Genomic DNA, 20,641 nt, shown 5'->3' with positions numbered 1-20,641 from the left:
GTAACCTTCTGTTTTCAAAGTTCTTTTTTACTTTAAAATATACAAAGTATTTGTAATTTCACATAGATGTTATTTTTATTCACAGATAATGCACCTCAGGTAGCAATTACTGCACCAGGATCTGGTAACCATAGAAACAGCTCCACAGGCCCAACACCTGACTGCTCTCCTCCATCACCAGATACTGCACTCAAAAACATAGTGAAAGTCATACGTCCTCAGGTAGGTGCTCACCATAAGCATCCTCTTATTTGTGGTATTTCTCCTTTCAATAGCAGGCTGTGATGCACGGATTCTAAGAGGAGGTTATGGCCTTTATGCATTTGAGTGGGTCAAAGACATTAACAGGACACAAAATACTTTGTCTTCTTAACAGTCAATCCTAGTAGCAGAAGAAGATCAAATATTTCATAAATGAGCCCAAATGTACAGAGAGGTATCTGTACATACTTCTTATCGCACTAGTAATGAATGAAGTCCTTATGCAGTATTTTGTTTTTTTGCATACTCTTACTTTTGTTTCAAGGTTATGTTTTGATTTTACCAGTAATATTTCCGTATTACTTTTTCAGGTTTACTTCTCTGCATCTCCATTTGCATGAAATTATAATGTTTCATACCTTTTTTCTTTTACTTTCCCATGCAGTATTGTTTATGAATTTCCATATTTCTAATACTGTTTGGGAAACAAGATGCATAATGTGTAGGAAACTTGAGTTCTCCATATAATCTTTAAGGAGTGCATCTCTTTAAAACCAAAACTTTAAAGTAAATACATGTTAGAACTTGAATCAGTAATATAGAGTTAATCAGCATAGAGGAGTTTATTTTAAAATCATGGGACCATGTGATAAATTAGAACAAACCTTGGGATGATCTGTTTCCTTGTTTAAAAAGCCATGACATTAGGTGTGCCAAAGCTAGCTCAGACAATTACATGCCAAATTGACTAATTGTGAAACTTTTTTAATGTGAACCAAAAGAACTTCATCTCCTACTAATTTTGGGTTCAAGTGCAGCCATCTGTTCTTTATTGCTAAGCTGGTCTCTGCAGCTGAGCCACTCTTATGCTGTTGGATGGAGGCTTTGTACCATCAGTATGTCACTTGTTTTACTTGAGGAGTAAGCTGATGGACACATGATATTTTCCTAGGACTAGTATAGGCCAGGTCGTTTTGGTACTGCACAAGTGACTATGTCGCAGTGTTGGAGGTGAATTTTCCTTTCAGTTCTCATTGGAGTGCACAGTTGAGAAGCTCTTGCAGAATTAAGAGTAATTACTAGGTGCACTTGCCATTTCTGTCTAGGAGCCAGTGGCTTCCTGTGGCTGACACTGTCACTGTACAATAATTCGAGTGACAGGCTGGTGCAGACCATCTCCTTCTGACACCACCACAGTTCAGGTTCCACATGCTGGCTTAAATCTAGATTGCAGAGAGTCTAAAATTACAGTTTCTTCTATTTTTTATTTTTATAGTTGTTTCTTATTTTGCTTGTTTCTGTAGTGTCTCTGTCCCTCCCACCCTACATCAGTCTATAGTACTGAAATGCCTCCTTCTCTCCAAGCTGTTTTTTATAGTAGGCAGCAAACAAACAGAAAGGTAATGAAATATTGTTGAAACAAGCTGTTGTGTGATAGCTTATTGAAAATAGCATTTAAAAAGCTGTTTCCATCATGATATTGCCAACAGATGGACCCAGAACACTTCATGGTGATGCTCTCCTGGTAGTTAACTCTGAATGGATTCAGCAGATTCTGGGGAGCTATTTTCAAATTTAAATTATTCCATTTACTGACTCACAGTGTTCTCATCGTTCTGCAGAACAAAAGCTAGCTCTGTGATATATATGGTTAGAACTTTACCACATTTCCTAAAATGTCTCTCACGTGGCCCTACACATGGCATGCTCCCTGTGCAGAAAACAACAGCAGACAGGCATAATCTATGGTTTAAGTCTGTCTGCTAATACACGACAAGTTGGATATGCTGTAGCATTCAGATCCCATTATGCTTCTCCTTTTTTCGTGGGTTTTATGCACATCCCCCAGTATTCTTTATTTTCTTTGTTTTTGCTTTTTAAAAATCACCTTCCCCTAAGACCTCAGCTGAAGAATTTAGACAAAGAAGCTGTGTAGATATTTGCAGTGTGCTGTTTGCTAACCATTAGTGTTCATTCTGCCTGCATATTTAATTCCTTTCTTCCATTCAATTACATGGCAAGCTCTTTGAAGGGTAGCACAATGGGATTCTATTCCTGACTGACCTCTCACCATTCATGTAAAACTAATGAATACTATTACACAATGTATGCAAAATAATTAATTTTCTGTTGGCTGCCAGGGCCTCTTTGCATTTTTCTAGCAAAATAGATTGATTTTTAAGAGATCTAAACCAAGGATCATATAGATTTCCAAAACAGCTGTCACTTCTTTCCCTTTTTCATGTCTTGTGCATCCAGCACAGGAAAGTGCCAGTAAAGGCAGAATGGGAAACGCTTCAGCAGCTTGGATGGATCTGCCAGGGACAGGGCCTTTCAACACATATAGTTATTCTTATTTGCAGCCTTACTTGTCTTTCCTGTAGGGTGGTACATATACTGGTTTACCAGCAGTGAGGAGAAACAGCGTGTTTCTATGCAATCAGGACAAGAGGATGCAGTCTTAAGGTGCATCAGGGGAAGTTTAGGCTAGACATAAGGGGGAATTTTTTCACAGAAAATTGGGTGATTACACACTGGAATGGATGACACCTGGTGGAATCTTCAAAGGGTGATTACACACTCGAATGGATGACACCTGGTGGAATCATCATCCCTGGAGGTATTTGAGGATTAGGTTCCTTGCCACAGTGCCACCCACTTCTGCTACCTTCAGTCCTGAGGCTGGCATAGTTAACAGTATCTCAGGAATCTGTGTGCTCTTCTATCTGTGCACCTTAGCCCAGATAGAACCTTGTACTTGCTATCTAGTGTTTTGCAAATGAATTTCTTCTTTTCAAATTTTCTCATGGTCAGTCCCCGAAAAAAAAGTTTTTTGAAAAGTTGCACATATGCAGAAAATAAGTAAACAGAATTTAGCTCAGGTCTCTTTTTTCTGATTGTCCAGATGAGACTTACTAAGTTTTTAACTTTTGAATTGCTAATTAATGGAAACTTTGAGAAGGCAATATGCTTTCAAATTAAGGATATATGCTGCTGTGTATATGAGATCCAAAATAAGACAGGGTAGGAGAACAAGTAGATAAGTCTCCTTCAAGTTTTAACTTGATAGTTTAACTTGATAACAAGTGTTATATTAATACATAGAGTAAAATATTACTTACCTTATCAGACTGTAATTTTAGAAAGTGATAGTAAAATGGATCTTGTTCTATCACAGTTCCTGTAACTCTCAGTCTGGATGAAGTCTGAACAAAACTAAACTGCTTGTGATGCTTCATGTATTTTTTGTGTTAGTTACTCAGTTTAATAAGCTTCTTCTTATTTATTTGTTCAGCTCCATTTAAAAAAATAAACTGTGTTCTTAGAGGAAGAAAGAGCACCTTTTCCATATGAGAGTGTTTCTTTTGCCAGTGTTATTTACTTGTGGATCTTGGGCCAATGCTTATAAACTGAATTCTGACTTCTCACCTTTAAATTTAGTTATTTAATATAGTCCAACACTGGCATGTTGTCTTCTTGTCTTTTTGAGATATGTTTCAAATGGCTTACTGTAGGTACAGCTTTTGATGTCAAAATGTGGATTATTTAAAAGTTACTTTGATGTTATCTATCATGAATTAGTATTTTGCCTATTTTATGTGAATAACCCAATTTTCTAAAAGTGTTGTTTCAATGCTATTAAGAGAGTTTCTGGTAGGAGGACAAAGAAACAAAGAATTTCAGTGTTTCTGACATGATGAAATTTCATAATCTTGTTCTTTCTTGCTTTATTGCTAAGATCTGTAATAATCTATTCATCACAATATCTTTTTTTTTCTTATCAATATGGACATGCTGTCTTTACAGGAATCAAATTTTTTTTCCCATTTATCTTTTTTAACCTTTGTAAGCAAAGTTGCAATTCAATCTATGGCTCCTCATTTATCTGGCTAAAACATCTATGAATATAGTAGCAGCTAATAGTTTAAACATTGGTAGGCAAAAGAAATTGTCTCCTTTTTCTCCAAGTGCTGGCAGAATCCTGCAGGACATGTGTAGCCTCTGACAGACCTGTTCCACTTGTTTGGGCTACCAGGTGTATGGCAATTTTTGCATGCACAATGTGCCTGTCACACCAGTGGATCTGTGGCTCATCGAGGCATAGGGAAAGCCAAGGACCAGGACATTCCACTCCCTGTGTCAGCCTGGATGTGAATGGACAGGCCATCTGTAGGAGATGTGTGCTCTAGAGCCTCCCTAGCTGACTTAAAAATTGATAATAATTTACAGTCAATGAAATTATTTATCATTCTTTTTGCTGATAGGGGCAGGAATTACTTTGAACACAAACAAACAATCAAACAAAAATCGTCTTAGTGGAAACTGTAAAATCACAGTTCCAGAAAATAAATTTTCAGAACTAATGGTTCTATAGACAGGCTTTTCAAGGGGATTAGTGTCACTGTTTCCCCATGTTGAAACAATGAACCTATTTCTGCCTGGTTCCTCCCCTGTACTAGCACCATGCTGGTTTCCTTAGTTGTTCACAAATGAAATGCACGCCTTGTTGCGGTTGGCTTGAGTTGGCACATCCCTGTCTCTGGCAGCTTAGTGAAATCCCTGCTGGAGGTTGTTGCCCCAGTACACAGGACCATGAGAACTCTGTGCTGCCTCTACTGAACTTGTTTTGCAACACATACACAGAAAATCTGTTTTGTTCCATTTTACCACAAAAAGGAGGGCTGGAGAACAATGATATGCAATAAATTCTCTGCACACTCTAATGAGATCACAGGACAGAGGGGGTGCAAGGACCTTCTATGTCCTGTGAGCTGCTTTCTGTGCTTAGCTCCACTTACAACGTGCTCAGCCAGGCAGGGAATAACCAGGAAAATCTCTGTGAAGATTTTCCTGTTCAGGTGCACACTTCTGCTGCTACTATGTTTTGGTGCTGGACTTTGTGCTCTGTCTGTGCTTAGCACAAGAGGCAGATATGACTTAAAAAAAAACCAAAACAACTTTACTGAGAGTTATGATTTTGTGGGCTATCATATCCAATGTAAAAGCCACTCCTGTGTACATGCTTTTGTGAACTTCTGGGAAGTGCTGAGCATTTTCCAAACCCTCTAAAGTAAAAATATATTCTACAGTCCGCACATGGATAAATTTAGTGCTCATGCTTTTTGTGCCTGGTCTGGAGATTTTCCCTGGAAAATATTGTTTCCAATGTTTTGCGTATCTCTTAGGGCTGCAAGCACATTAAGGTGGTTGTCAGCAGTCAGTGACCTTGTTTCTATGTAAATATATTTCAGATTATTCTCTCTGCGAGAGGAAATGTCTGTACAAATCTACTGCACGCAGTTTGATGTCTTCTCATTCCAATGATGAATAAAAAATAAAGCTCCTAAATAGCCCTTGAAAAAAAGGGAGCAAAGCAGAGTAAGAGGTATACTGTCAATGCCATTAAGATGTGGTTAGCAATTAATCTATGCATGACTGAAAATAGGACAGACATTATGAAATGATTTTATTATGGAATACTGAGTACTAATCACAAAAAAAGGTTATGGTTGGAATTGTTTCTAAGGATTGATTCCTACACACCCCTGTCCCCCAGCACACTTCCCCCCACACTCACCTGTTTTACCACAGCATTCATGGGCAGAAGATGTGTTAGTGCTTCAAAGGAGAATATTTGGGAAAAAAATTCCTTGGAGCATAATGGATACTCTGTGACTACTTTAAAACAACATGGAGCAAAATATTATTAAAGAGATGCACTGTAAGAGATCTCCTTGACAAGTAACTATAAAACATAATTCTATTTATATATTTTAATTAGGTCTAATAAGAAAACATAAACACATCTACCCAGTACATGGTACTAATGAAAACAGCAAACAGTGTGTGTTAGTGTATTTAATTACAGTTCAACAGGATACTAAAACACAAGTATAAATTAAAGCAGAATAACACTCTATTGTGAGGAGTGTTAAGTTTTAGAATGTCACTTGTATGTGCATTTGTCTTTCTTAGTTGAAAGAGGTTTCCTACCTGGAGAGATTTTCTGGGTTGTGATTCCTGATACAATATTAACACAAATCATGCAGAAATATAGAACAATTTTCCTATACGAACTTTTAACAAACAGGTGAACTACTGTTTTAAAAGGTAGTTCAGATACTGAAAGGAACATCAATGCTAGTGAAATTGTTGTCATCTACACTGTTGAATTATGGACACAGTCCCGGGTATAATTTTGGTAGTGTACAATTTTCTTTCTCCAAACATATCCACTGTCAGGCCTGATTTGTGATTTGGATGGAGCAAGCACCATTCCTGGTAGATAATTCTGCCTTGAAGACCCTTCTCTGACATATAATGAGGTTTAATTGTAGGGGTGTGAACCAATCCATGCCAATAGCCCTGCCCTAGTGCACATGATACTTGGAAAGAGTAACACACTCAGAATATGGAAGATTAAAGCCTTATCTATTGTGCCTTCATGGGTTTCTTACATTATATTCTTAACATTTTCATTTGTTTCTGTTAGTATGGGGGGGTTTTGAGCACCTCAGTTATGCAGTAACCCTTTATCTTCATCTGATAATGCACATTTTCACACATGAATGTTGTCTGTAGCATGCAGTTTAGAAAAAACAGCCATCACTTTGGCCCTTCAAAATTTATGATATAAAAATATCATGATGGAAGTAATTTTCATCATCTGCAGGTGAAAAGGAAGATGATACTAGCAGCTGGAAGTCAAGCTTTTTTTGAAGAAAATGGTCTTACACCCATTTTCCAACTGTTTCAGTGAAAGTAACACTATTTTAATCTTTGAAATACAGAAAATTTTTATATCTGAGGAATGAGACATTCCTCTTATTTATCAAATTTATCTCTTGCTATTTGGAGCTCATTTCAAACAATGTTTTCCCAGGATAGGTATAACTGTGGATCTTCAAGATCTGGTCACATCTATCAAGGAGGGAAACTGCTCCAATGGTGTTGCAGTTTCTGGCATTCAGGATTGCTGCTCCTCAGAACCCCCAGCTGCAATATGGGTGCAACTAAAGTAAAAGTAGAAGGCAAGGAAAATAGAAACTGAGGGAGAGCAACTTTTTCTCTTATTTATTCTTATTTATTTCTTGTGTGGTTTGTCATCTGAGATAAGACCACGGGTAGAAGGGGCAGGAACCCTGTGACCTTTAGTTACTTACTCCAGTGAGAGGCTTTTAAGGCAGAGGTAGGATGAGGTACAGAGGAGAGAGCAGAAAGCACTGTGTCTGTATGGCCCCAGAGTCACAGAGCCTGGCTTCCTGACCACAGGCTACACAAAGAGCTGAGTCTGTCACTCCTGAGCATGGCACTGACAGGGGACTGATCCAGGTATTCTGAGGGACCATGAGATTACTCTGAGGTAATATGCACTTCCTGGTCATGCAGGATGCAAGCAGTGTCTTTCTCTAAATTAATAATCAATCAAAAAGAAATTGCTAGGACTTTGACACTATGATGTCATTAAAATCAATTTAGTTTCAGAATGCATTATGCTTTTAGTATCATAAAGGATCTACAGCTAAAACACAGTGAAAGCATTTTTTTAATTTTTTTTTTTTTTAAATCTCATGGTCCTGCAAGCTTCCTGTTGTGGCTGCTTGGGATTTATTAGGTGCCAGCCTTAGTGTATTTTCTGCTTTCTGCTCTTAAACTTAATTAAAATATTGACAAGTAAAATCAAGAATGTCGATATGGGTGCTGAAACTGCCTAAATTTTGTTTTTAATTGTTGTCATAATGTAAGATAAAGTTTTGTGAAATGAAAAAAGAGAAAATTGTATTACTGTGTTAAAAAGAAAATGTGTCTTCAGCTTTTTCAACATAGTATTTTGAAGCTTGACAGAATAATTGATTCAGTAGTCTAGTAATAATTCAGTGTAGTCTTGCACTTCTAGGTGACATAGATAAATCAAACGCAGATGCATTGTAATCTCCAGTTTTTGCAATTTCAAGGCTACTTGATCACCTTAGCTCAGATCCTATAAATCAAATAATTCTTGACAGCAGCATTGACTGATGAGAATGTATCAGAACTGGTGATTTCTGCAAATCAGACTGGGGACAGGAGAAAACAAGGAAGCCTGTCCTGTCACAGGCTGTATTTTACTGAGAAAATTTTGAATGTTTTGGGCTCCTATGTAAGTGTACATGAGCAAAAGGGACAAAGATAGAAACAGAGATGGTGTGCTGGAATGTCAAGCTGGTATGCTTCTGCAAAAGGCAGAAGACATAAAAGTCATGTGAAAGTTGCATTTGAAAGGGAGGACAGAGGTTAAAATTGATTGTGTTCAAGGACAATGAGAGGAATGTAGGGACTGTAAAGCCAGTGTGAGATGGAGCCATGAGGGAGTTTGTTTGAGAGACCTTGATGACAAAACCACAGAGAAAACAGAAAATCAGATTTTGGAACACCAAATAGAACTGGAATCAACTGGATACTGTGCAGGTCTTTTTAGAGTAACATAAGTAGATTTGGAAGGAATGTAAGAATGGATAGGAGAAAACAAAAGAAGAGAGAGGTGCCCATGGATGTTGTGGCTGCCCAATCCCTAAAAGCGTTCAAGGTTAGATTGGATGGGGCTCTGAGAAACCTGGTCTAGTTGAAGATATCCCAGCTTATTGCCGAGGGTTTGGATGTAATGACCTTTAAAGGTTCCTTTCAACTCAAGCCATTCTATGATTCTGTGAAAGGGAAAATGAGTGTGTAGAATGAGATTTTAGAAGGAAGATGAAGAAAGGAAAATTTCTGAAGAAGGAGCGAGTTGATCAGAGAATTGAAAGAATTGAATCATCTGGGCAGGTATCAAAATAAGGGATATAAGTGGCCACATAAGTGCAGTCACGCAGTATTGAATATGTGAGATGAGCCTGGGGGAAGGGGCTGCAGCCTCTGCTTTCTTTGGTAAGTCTGTATTTTATGTGCTAACTGGAATTTGAGAATGTAGATGCAGTTCTCTCTTCTAGCATACATTTTCTGCATGATGTATTATGGCAACTGAAACCAGTTTCTACATTATATAGGGCAACTGGAATTTCTCAGGTTTTGCCAAATGAAGAATTTCCTTAGGCTCATTGGTTCTCAGTGTTTCAACAAACCACTTGAACAAGGCTTTCCTGTTTCATCTTCCCCAACACTGTCCCTTGGGAAACATCTGTACCTTTGCTCAGCACCTGTAAAATGGGGCAGCTAGCTCTGCCATAGTACCAAGTGTTGTGAGAATTAATTTTTTTAAGACTATGATAGCGCTACCTACTCAAATCCCAAAGTCAGAAGCTTGTATTGCAAAGTATACTTCAAAGCTGAAGAAATATTTTGGTGTTAAATTGAGAAATGAGTTTTGCCCTATTGCCTCTGCTAAATGTTGTAAGAAATATTTGAATCCCTTGCCTGCTCATAGTATTACATGCCAGTCATGGTAGCATTACAGATCTTGCATGCAAATTCCATTAATGGGGGGATTAAGTTCTTACTTGTCTTTTTAATAAAAAAGCAATTCAATATGGGTATTCTGATGTTTTTCTTAGTTTTGTTATTTCAGAGGGGTATTTTTCATTGATATATGTTCACTGCAGACTGAACATGAAAATATGTTTATTATACCTGATTTAACAGTCATTTAAATCTTATTATTGAAGTATCTTTAAAGATTTGTACTGACATTTTTTCTTATGCATTGAAAAGATTTATTCATTAGCCTGATTTGATATGCTATTTTAGGATGGTGTAGGGTTTTCTAGGTTGGTATTATGACAATTGAAATAATATTTGTGAAGAAATACCTAAAAAGTAATTATTGGTCATTAAATAGATTTACACATAACAAGTAAATTAAACACATGAATCCAATGAATAAAAACCTACTGAAGGACAAATCTGCATTATATGTAGTGTGCTTATTGGGGTGAAGTGAAGCCATAAGTATGCCAGAATTTCACAAGGGTTATCTAAGCATGTCCAGACCTTTGGAGTAGTACAAGGAAGGCATGTAATGACAAATCTAGCTTTGAAGAATGAAGGAAGCATTATCTCTTTGGGACAGAGTTTTGTGTTTGTGTTTCACAACCATGAACTCTTGACCCTTGACAGAGTTTTGGTGTTCAATATAGTAAATAATAGAATTTTTCAGAAACAATCTCACGAGTTCTTGGTAAATGTAGTTAAACAATGGCTTTGACAGGGGCAATCAGCAAGCCAAGTCAGGAATTACTGCCAGTTACTCTGGAATTTGGCATCAGATTCTAAAAGATTTCTAGAGTGTTTTTAGGAGTGAGCTGGACGTGGGATTAAATCTGGGACTGAAACACCTCTGCTTTCATTTCTGTGTATAAGAATCTCTCTTTGATTTAGAGTCCTAATCTCCCATCATGCTTTGGACAGGTGCAGGATTCAATTCAGCTACTTAAAAGTAGGTATCTAATGTCATTGAAGGTGCTATAGAGGTGTATTTGAAATGCACATGTACAGGTATTGTACAGGGCATCTATACAGGAGACCTGCACTCTTCCGAATGGCAGCTGGAGGCCAGGTGGGATGCCCTAAGGAATCTGCAGTGATGGTAGATACCTGCATTAAGGCAAGGCAATCAATACCAAGGGGGCTGGAGTGGGGAGAATTGTTCTCTGAACTCCTGATGGTACACACACTAGATGGTGATTTTATTGGCTAGATCCCAACTGACTGCTCTGGGAGCTTAAATACTTAGGGTACATGTAAATAGCTATGCTGGAAATCTGGTTGATGGAATCGGAAATGAAATTTAATCCTAACTGTAAAAAAAATTGATTCTTTTCTACTGTTTTGGTTTTTTTTGTTAGTTTCTTTTTTGTGCAAATAGTGCTTTAGAGAGATAAAGGCAGAGAGATACACTCAGCACAAACTGGTTTACTGAGTCTCTCATAGCATATAATAATGAGCAACTAGTACTTTAACAGCAAAACATTTTACAGGACACAGCAAAAGTGCAAAAAATTCCTCCAGTTCCTCTAGTTTCTTAGTTAGCTACAAAGGCTTAGATGCTGGATTCCTGACTAATTAATGTATAAAAATTATTGGCACATGTTGATGGGTGATGGACCTTGTTAACGCCAAATACATTGCAGCAGCGTTATGCTGTGCAGTACCAGAGGCCGAGAGAGGTTCTGTGCAGGAGCCTTAGATTGGAAAGACATATTGAAACAGATATGTTTCCCTGAATCAGTAATAATAATGCCCAAGTCCAAAATGAGGTAGTGAAAGGCCAAGTGATGTATCAGATGTTGCTTTTCTGCCTCTAAGAAAGGGGCACACAGACAAAACAGTGGCTGGAGGGCTGACTAGACAAAGGCCAGGGCAGTTGCCTTTTGAACTGCTTTGGGAGACAAAGATGGACCATTCCAGCTGCCCATTTAGGCAGGAACTGTCTCAGCTTAAAAATAACCAAGCACCACACCTCATGTTAAGAGAAGTGTCCCCTTTTCAACAGAGGAGTTCAAGACCTGCAAATCTGCAAAGCCACCATTGCCTGGGAAAGGGCCAGGAAGGTACTTCTGAATGACCAGAGATCGTTGTCAGTTTTAGAAATAATTAGGCCATTCATGAATCTGTACTCTAGCAAAAGTGTGCCATTTAGATTTGATTAATACAGATGAATGTTTTTGGTCTGATCTGAGAGTTATTTTGGCTCAGATCCCAAACAATGACTTCCAACCACACTGTTTGATGTTGGAGTCTCTCCCTGTTCATTTAACTCTCCCATGAAATTACTAGACCTAGGAGTCAGGCTTTCAAAGCAGAAACTGGTTTTAATTATTAAAGAAAGTAAGTCTGCTCAGTAGACCATAGATGAGTTCCAGATGCTTACCAAAATTTCCCTTTTTTCTCAGTTTTGACATGACAGTTAATTCACATGATGCCTAAAACAACTTGAAGAAATAATCAACATTATACAGACCTAATTCTATTGAATTTTTCTGTCTGATGTTCCAGTATGAAGGGTGAATTTTTAGGGAAAACAGCCTGGTTCAGTACTTATAACACAAGCATTGCAGGATTTGTAACCTAAAAATTAAATTGACCAGAAACAAATTTGAAAATCACTTCACTGGAATAGATTGATAGATTTAATAGATAAGGGATGATGAATACCTTTGTGGTCCAAGGAGGATCTTATGCTCCCAAAGGTAATAATTAGGTTATGACACTAATAAGGAATAAATTTTTGACCATTACAAATATTCTGACATGTTAAGCCTGACATGCTAGAACAAGAAGAGATGAAGCATCTTTTATTCTCTTTTTCTTATTTTTGTCCAGGTTTGGTTTTCCAAGGCAGAATTTCCTGAGATGTTTTTCTCTATTGTGAAATAAATATACAGACAGATATAAATGTGGATGCAGGGCCTCCTCTGTTTTGGAGAGGTTTAATGTTTCAGGCCATTGATCTTGAAGCAGCAAGGAGCATCATGGGGTTAGGGTATTGTGGGTATGGAACCAAATGAGTGCATTTAGCATGGCATTGCAAACCAGCAGTGGTCTGTGGCTTAAAAGCCATAATATTGACCATGAAGGTTATGCCTGCACTAGTACGTAGTGCAGTGCAATGGGAACAAGTCCATGTAGTGAAAAAGTTGTTGCTGGACCTGATGAACGCATTATATAGATTTAATTTCTACACTTGATGATGTGGATCCACCCAAAATAAATTAGTCTCTCATGCTTTAAAACTGCTCTGCAGTCCAAAGCACAGCCATTAAATGGGGTCTCCTCAGAGGTTTCCTTTGAAAGTAAATATTTGAAATATAGTACCAAGTTGTTTGTTGCATGAAAACTCATGGAGAAAGTTTGATTTTCATGTATGATTTTCAAGCTGACACTTTTCCCTTAATCTTCCAGACATTTCAGTCTTTGAATATTTGAGGCATATTCATAAATGGAATAAAGAGCAGAGGGTGGCTTTCAAGTGATGGGCACTTGATATTATTTAGTAAACTTCATTATACAGGCATCAGCGGTCTAATTGTTTTGCAGGATGTACCCAGCAATGCAGCTGGTGAAGAGCTCCCTTTCTTATCAAAAGATGATTGAAATTATTATATGCAAGGCTGTAAAGGCCTATTTTATGTTGAATTAAATTGATTAGAATGAAGATATGCATTTTTTCTAATAAAGATTAATCCAGATTTTAGAAGGAAATTATCTCTACACACCACAGCTTGTCATATCAAATGATTTTTACTACTATAACCTTTGAGCCAAATAAAAAAAGTAAAAACAAAGAAAAATAGGTTTATTAAATGTCAAGTGATGCAAACTATATGAAAAGTCTGTGTTTTTCATGCCAAACTTGTGTTTTTCTTGTAGCCAAAGCAGCGTACATCCATAGTATCTTCTCTGGAATTTCACCGAATGAATCACAGCCACAATTATTTTGAAATCAACCCATCCATTGGCTGTGCAAGTTTTATTTCTACTCCTGCAATCAGTCCAGCTAATTATTCCTTTGGATCTCTGGAATACAATCTTGAAGAGAAAGAACTTACAGGTATAGAAAAAAAGCTTACTTTGTCTGTCAACAAAGCTTTATAAAACTTTAGGTGTTTGGGTTTAACTTCTAATTGCTGTTGTCTTTGGTAGGAAAATACATTTATCATAAATACACAGAATTATTCCTGATTTTTTTTCTTACTACTCTACAAAGAGTTCTGATAATTTTATGACCAGTATTATGAGACATACTTTTTCCTGAATATTATATTTTGAATAAGAAACCTTTAATTTCCAGACTTGTTTAGAATTTAGGTGTTGTAGTTTTTGAAATTATGATGATTCGTACATTTACTTTCATCATTGTGTGGTCAATATACTCCAACAAGAATTTTACGTTGAAAAAATGTAATTAGAAATCATTATGTAACCAGTAAAGATGAGGAAGGGAAGATTTCTAAGAAACCTGTGATAGTTTCTTCAATAGTGATGGGATTCATTAAAGGAAAACTTCAATGTGTTTGCTCTGATAAGTGTTGAATGGAGTGATAGAACGGGGAAGGTTTTATCTGTAAACAGATATTTACATAATGAAAATGCTTTAAAATGGATTAAAGTATTTCCTTTTTCACAGATCAAAGCTTCAAGAATGGAAAATTGTCAGCAAAATAATAATTTACAAATTATTGTCTTTTCAAATTCCATATAAAAGTTGCTTTATTTAGGCTAAATTTGTGGCAGAAGGGTATAGTTTTTGGGAAAGCTGATGTTATGAAACAAATATCTTTGGTAGCTAATTTATGGGATCTGCAGATCAAGTTTAAAAGGGTATTGTATTTAAAATATAAATAGGAGTAGATTACTGTAAAATAAAAATAAGAAAAATGTTGAAATTCAGTGCAAACTTATCGATTGGTATTTGTAGCATTGGTCTTGAAATGAGATGAATCCTCCTCATTTCTAGTTGTTAGAGTTTAAAAAAATAATTTTATAGCTAGAACAATAGAAACCTATATATTTAAGGAATTATTGTGAAATAAGAGTGATAAATCCTGTCTTTGATGAAGAGAGAGTTAAAATCATCAGAGATTATCCATACTGGTTTTTTGGATTATAATATAAACAAAGATAATATGCGTCATCTTTGAAACTAAATGAACGTGTTTATATCAAGGATATAGAAAATATTTTCAAACTTATCTGGAAACAATTTGAATGGTATCTTTTACTCCTAAGTCTGGGGTAATTTGATTCTTTAATGTTTTGGTTGTTTTCAGTTGTTACTTGGTTTTTTTCCTATGGTAAATTATCCTCAGCAATCACAATTTTATTCTGGGTAGTTGTATGATATTAAATATTTCTTGATGTTTAAAAGCAAAGTCAAGAAAACAGAAAGAACATGCACTGACATTAGATAATGAATTTCTCCAGATTTCTGCTGTTGCACAATTCTGTTAAAGTTCTTCATAGTATCTGGATTTGCTTGACTCTTATCTTCTTTGGTTAAATCTACAATGGACTGCACTCAGTAACTTCTAATTACTGCATTTAATTTTATCTGAGATTGGGACTATAAAGTCATGCTTCTTAGAATTTTATGCTTCTAATTTGTGGATGATTTGATTAATGGATTGAGAGAAAGCTGAATTTCCTTTTATCTCTGCCCAGAAAGCTAAGAAAAAATAACAAGGCAAAATGACTGAAGTTCAGGGCATCTTCGACAAGATTCTCAATAGTGCCTTTCACCATCAGTAACCCTTAATTTACCATTAGTAAATTAAATAATTACAGTAAAATTACAATTCTGTCCTCCATTTTCAGCTGGTATCCTAGAATTATTTAATTAATATACAGGATCCTGTATTAGACACACTATTACCCCGAATGAAAAAAAACATATTTTATTTTGATCATTTAGTTCATTTTGACTCCTTACTGATAGATGATGCGTGGTAACTCTGCAAGAGACCAGGAGTACTAATATGAAAGGAGAATAACAAAATCTGGAAGAAACAGATCAAAATTGTCTCCCTTGGAAAAGTCCTTAAGAATTGTCACCTATCTAAAATGTAAACAGCTGAACCTGGAATAGCAATGGTCAGCAAGGAGCAGCAGAAACAGTGTTCTGTGCTCTGCTACAGCTTTTCTCTGCTTTACCTAGCTGTTGTTTCACTGAAAGGTCCCTTGTTTCTTTTCAAGATCTACAGTGACAACAAATACAACTCATCATATGACCTAAATATAATCTTTTGAAAATTTATGGAAAGTCTGCATCTTAAAATACTGGCTAGGTTAATTGAACATTTCTGTGCATTTGAGTGAAACAATTTAAATGCTTTTTACAGGATTTCTAAATCATAAATTTCCATCTAAATAAGGCATACATACTTCCCTACCCAATTAAAGGGCTTTTTATGTTTTCTTCTTTTGCAATGATTCATTATAATCCAGATAAAAGTGAGAGATGAATACAAGAAATAATTATTTTAAAAATTTTATCTTTGCCTCAGGTAGTCTAGAGGTAGTCTGCTACCAAAGAATAACCAACCTGTTGTTGATGGCTCCTTTTTATGTTTGGGGATCGCAGTTTTTCTCTTGGTGCTTGCTAATTCCCTACATCACCTAAATTGAAACAGGGGTCCTGATTTTTAAGAAGTGTATTTTTATCAAATAGAGAAACACAGAACTCTTTCACAGATATATTTAATATCTGAGACATATTATCTGAATGACAATATATGACAACATTTCTGATTAAATTTCTGGAGAACAGGCCACATACAATGGTAAATATGTGCTTCAGCTTTGGCATCAGATAGCCTTGTACAGTAGACAAACCAGGTATGTTGTATGCATGAATGACAGAAGATACCTTGACATCAGGTTGCCTGATGGAAGAATATAAGTTCTGTCCTTTGTTTTGAACTATAAGTGGTGGAAGAAACTGCAATAAGTTGGCAACATTTCTCTCACTCCAGTGTATGTAGGGCAGACTGCGTGAATGCAGCTTTGGTGTGACCCTTTTTCAGGGCTTTGCTACTAGATCATTGACATCAGAGAAGCATTCTTCAATTCCAAGTGAATGGTCATGCTTTCGTAGCATTGCATTTCACCTGAAGCTGGAGGCCAGTGCATCCCAGTAATATCAGCTACTACACACAGTAGTATAATAAGTTACTATACTAAAAGTGAGACAACTTCATTGCACAGGGAGTCGTTTCTGTAGGCAACTTTGTCCCAGCAAGATGCATGTGATTTTCTTCATCATCTGAATACATGTTTAGTAGGTGTTCTGCAAGATAACACACATGAAAAATTAAATAGGTGATAATCAGGTGATTGTTGTTTGTGAGATGTTCCTCTTGTTACTTTGACCATGAACAAAGACCACAGATGTGCAAGATAATTCACTCCAGGAGAGGGCAGCCTGGGCTTTCAGGGAAATGCCTGCCTAAGAGATCTCTCTGCCTTGTTTTCTATATTCCTCTAGGTCTCTTGAAACTGTGAATCTTAAAGATGGAAGGCAACAAAATTGTGGCCTTTTGGTAACATTGGCTTGGCACAATCAACACTTGCAGCTGAAACTGCATTCTGGATGATTTTCTTTTTCATTTTTACTTGATCAGTCAAAATAATGGATCTTTCTCTACACCATATAATTTCATTATGTCTTCTTGTCCCAAGTATAATTGGGCCATGAAATTAAAAAGACAGTTCTCCAGAGGTTCTTGTTCTGTTTCAGCTCACGAAATAGGTTTCTACTCAGATTCATGTATGCAGCAAAAATGCCAGCAGATGTCTGGAGGTAATCTCATTACAATCTTTATTTTCAGCCCATGAAAATCTGTACATTTTCAATAAGTTGAATATGCCATTCATTGTAAACAAGGATATAGTTTTTCCTCATCTTGTTGTGGGACTGAGAAGTATTTGCTGAGTTATCACTTAGTTAGAAAGGCTGTCTCCACTGGAGAGGACCTTAAAGTAGCTGTTACTGCTTTCATATTCCATGCTCTTTGACTGTGAGAAATATTTAATCTAAGAAGGCTACATTTTTCCTTAAAACAGCCTGGAATCAACAATTCAAGAATTTAATCTTCATTGTGTAGACTATAATTTTTTTTCTTTTACCTTTGAAAAAATTGCTTTTGAGTCACGCCTTCGATTCCTTCTATCATTGTCTTCAGATCTTTCTTTACAGTACATATCTGATGAAATTTTTCTGTCTTTCAAGCCCTATTTCAGAAGCAAAAGTAGCCCTAAAAGCTCAAAACTTGTAGTTTTGTTTTTTTCTTTTGAGAGAATGAAGCAATACAGCCTATTAGAATTAGAAACTTCTTTCAGAGATCAGGCCTAAAATTCTTGGCTATGTTGCATTCCTTTATGCAGTCAGAATTTATTCTGGTGCAGAAATGTTACTTTATGTGACAATAGCAAAGCTGCTCTTCAAAGTAGGTCACGTATTTGTCAACATTACTTTCTCATTCAAGTATCTCATATATTAAGAGCTGATATGAAAAGATCAAACTCTGATGTCTATGTAGACTCTTCAAGCCTTGTTTCTTCAATTATAAAAAGTTTTGGAATGACTAGAAGTGAAACACAAAATTAAAGGAATACCAAGAAGAAGAAAGTAACTTTTATTGTCAGTACATTTTTTTGGGTGTGCTGTATGCAAGTTCATGGTACACTCTTTGTTAACAAAACCTCACTAATTAGCCAAAGAACACATGGTTTTCAAGTGACAGAAAAAGGGGAAAATATTGGCTTGTAATGAAATAAGATTAATAAACAAATTTTGGTAGATGAAGCTTTCCAATCTCCTTTATCCAGACACCTGTACATCCAGTGAGGTAATATCTAAAAAAAAAAGGTATTGCCAGTCTGTACCAACTTGTCATTGATTGAAAACTCTTTTCCAGATGAAATGGCTTTGAAGGTCAAATGCAGGCCCTCTTTTCTCTGGTTTTTAATTTTCTTCATCATCATCTTGATTACAATGCAACAAATTCTGCCAGGGCATTCTTCAAAACAGGTTAATTTGAACCTTTTCATCTGGGAAAATTATCTGTTTTCCCCTATAATTTGTAGCTACATTCAACTGAATGCAATTAGTAAGACATAGTAGAGCTATTCCAGGAACTGCTACTGGGGATCATACTCTGTACTGTCTCTTACAGTTTATTTTTTGTTCTAATTAACTTGTCCAGCAGATGTAGCATGTTGAGGTCTCCTTATGTTGCCCTTGTTTTTGCTGCTTCTAATTTCAGCCTATGCATAGTTATCCAAGGCAAGATGCAGTCTGTCCCATAGGGACAGAGAAATGTAGGGTTGAATACTATAAACTACTTTTTGTTAACTATTATTGTCTTTGCACCAGTCCAGTTTCAAAGAAATGAATTTCATGCAGCTCATTGTAATTGTATCTCAGTGTTACAAATATGTCAACACATCCAAAGATGTAGTGGCAGAAAGGTCTTCTGAGGCAATATCTGGAAAGCTGTGGGTGAAACCAATTCCATTTGTTCCAGTCAAAAACAGTAAACCTTTTTCCAAGAAATTGTTTTCTGCTAGTGCTTCATGAAACATTAGATCCAATATGACCCTGAATCTCATGCCACCTGATTAAAGGCAATCTCCTTGGAATGAACAATATTATTCCAACCTAAAGTTCATGACAGCCCTTCAGTAATGCCTCTGCAGTGTTGTCATTCAGTCTTTTCATAGGCTTAAAGAAATTATCTGGGCTAAACCCACTTAGTTGTTCATGTGAACCTCCTCTCCAAACATACTGTCTCATATGTCACTCACTACGTGGACATTTTGATTGCTAAAAAAGGGTAAAGTAATATGAAAATAAAACAATTTGTAGCAAGCATATTGAGGGAATAAAACTGCAGATGGGTCTTGAATCTCTGTTGTCAGATATAGCACTGGATGTGTTAATCAAACAAGGAATGACATGAACAGCTTATCTCTTTTCAAATCAAATTCTGAACCATCTGACCACATGTGGAAAGGCATGTGTTGAGCCATGTGCCTGCCTATCTTTTCTTCAAATGGCTATTCTTCACAGGATTTGCTCTTTTCACTCACATTATTTGCTTACTCTGAATAAAACCAGTTAGCTATTGTTGACAGTACACAGGAAAAAAATCTGTTCTGGTACTTTAGTTATTTTTACTAATTTTGAAAGCCTGTATTCTTAAGCCTCAGTCTGGCAAGGAGGAAGGTAGGAAATAGAGCAATGCTGTGATGATGCTGGAGATGAAAATTTTAGAGACTGTCCTAAAAGTGGGGAAAATTTCCCTCAGGATCCTTAGGAGCGTTGTGTGTTACACTGCTATCAGGTCTAGGAGTTAGCTGTTTCTCTGAATCCTTTCTTGCCTTTGAAGTAAGCATAATGTAAAGCTTACTGCAGTATATGCATGTTTGTATACATGTCTATCTGCAACTATTAAAATCTTTTACACTTCATTTAGTTGCATGCATCCCCTTTCTTGAGAGGTGTCAGCACAGATAAATAAGTGCTTCATCACACCATAAAATGATTTCCTGAAGGAGCAGCAGATACTGCTATATGAAGTCAATAAGGACTGTCGAAGGACCTTCTTTTGAGGAGCCTTCTTTTGAGGAACTTTCTTTTGAGGTTATGAGTGCAGTTGTTAGAAGCAATGTAATTAAAAATGGTATTTATCTATATTTAATATAGCTTTTTCCAGGTGTAATAACTATCCTGACATATAAGGTCAAAAGAAGAAATATTTTCTGTAATGTGTCATTTACACTTCTTAGCCATCTCTAGAAGCAGAGTAACTGTAGACAATACTCATATTTATCTGATTGTCATCTTAGTCAGCTCTTCCCTTTGCTGTTTAGGTTTGGGGTTTTTTACTGAGCCAGAAGCAAAATAAGTCTTTAACTTGTAGTAGGACCATTTGCAGAGACAGATTGTTTTAGTCTTTATGCTGTCACC

General features: G+C 36.4%; 1 protein-coding gene across 1 annotated transcript in view; it reads left to right on the top strand.

The window, feature by feature from the left end:
* Positions 1 to 20,641, top strand: part of ANKS1B (ankyrin repeat and sterile alpha motif domain containing 1B) — a 410,803-nt gene that overhangs the window by 140,808 nt on the left and 249,354 nt on the right. The window contains exons 11-12 of the mRNA XM_050969884.1: positions 86 to 222; positions 13,543 to 13,723. Coding sequence (XP_050825841.1) covers positions 86 to 222; positions 13,543 to 13,723 — 318 coding nt within the window. The remainder of the gene's footprint in view (positions 1 to 85; positions 223 to 13,542; positions 13,724 to 20,641) is intronic.

The sequence above is a fragment of the Serinus canaria genome, chromosome 1A (assembly GCF_022539315.1).
Source record: "Serinus canaria isolate serCan28SL12 chromosome 1A, serCan2020, whole genome shotgun sequence".
NCBI lineage: Eukaryota > Metazoa > Chordata > Aves > Passeriformes > Fringillidae > Serinus > Serinus canaria.
Note: the sequence above shows the minus strand (reverse complement) of the source record. Positions and strands in the feature narration are given on the sequence as shown.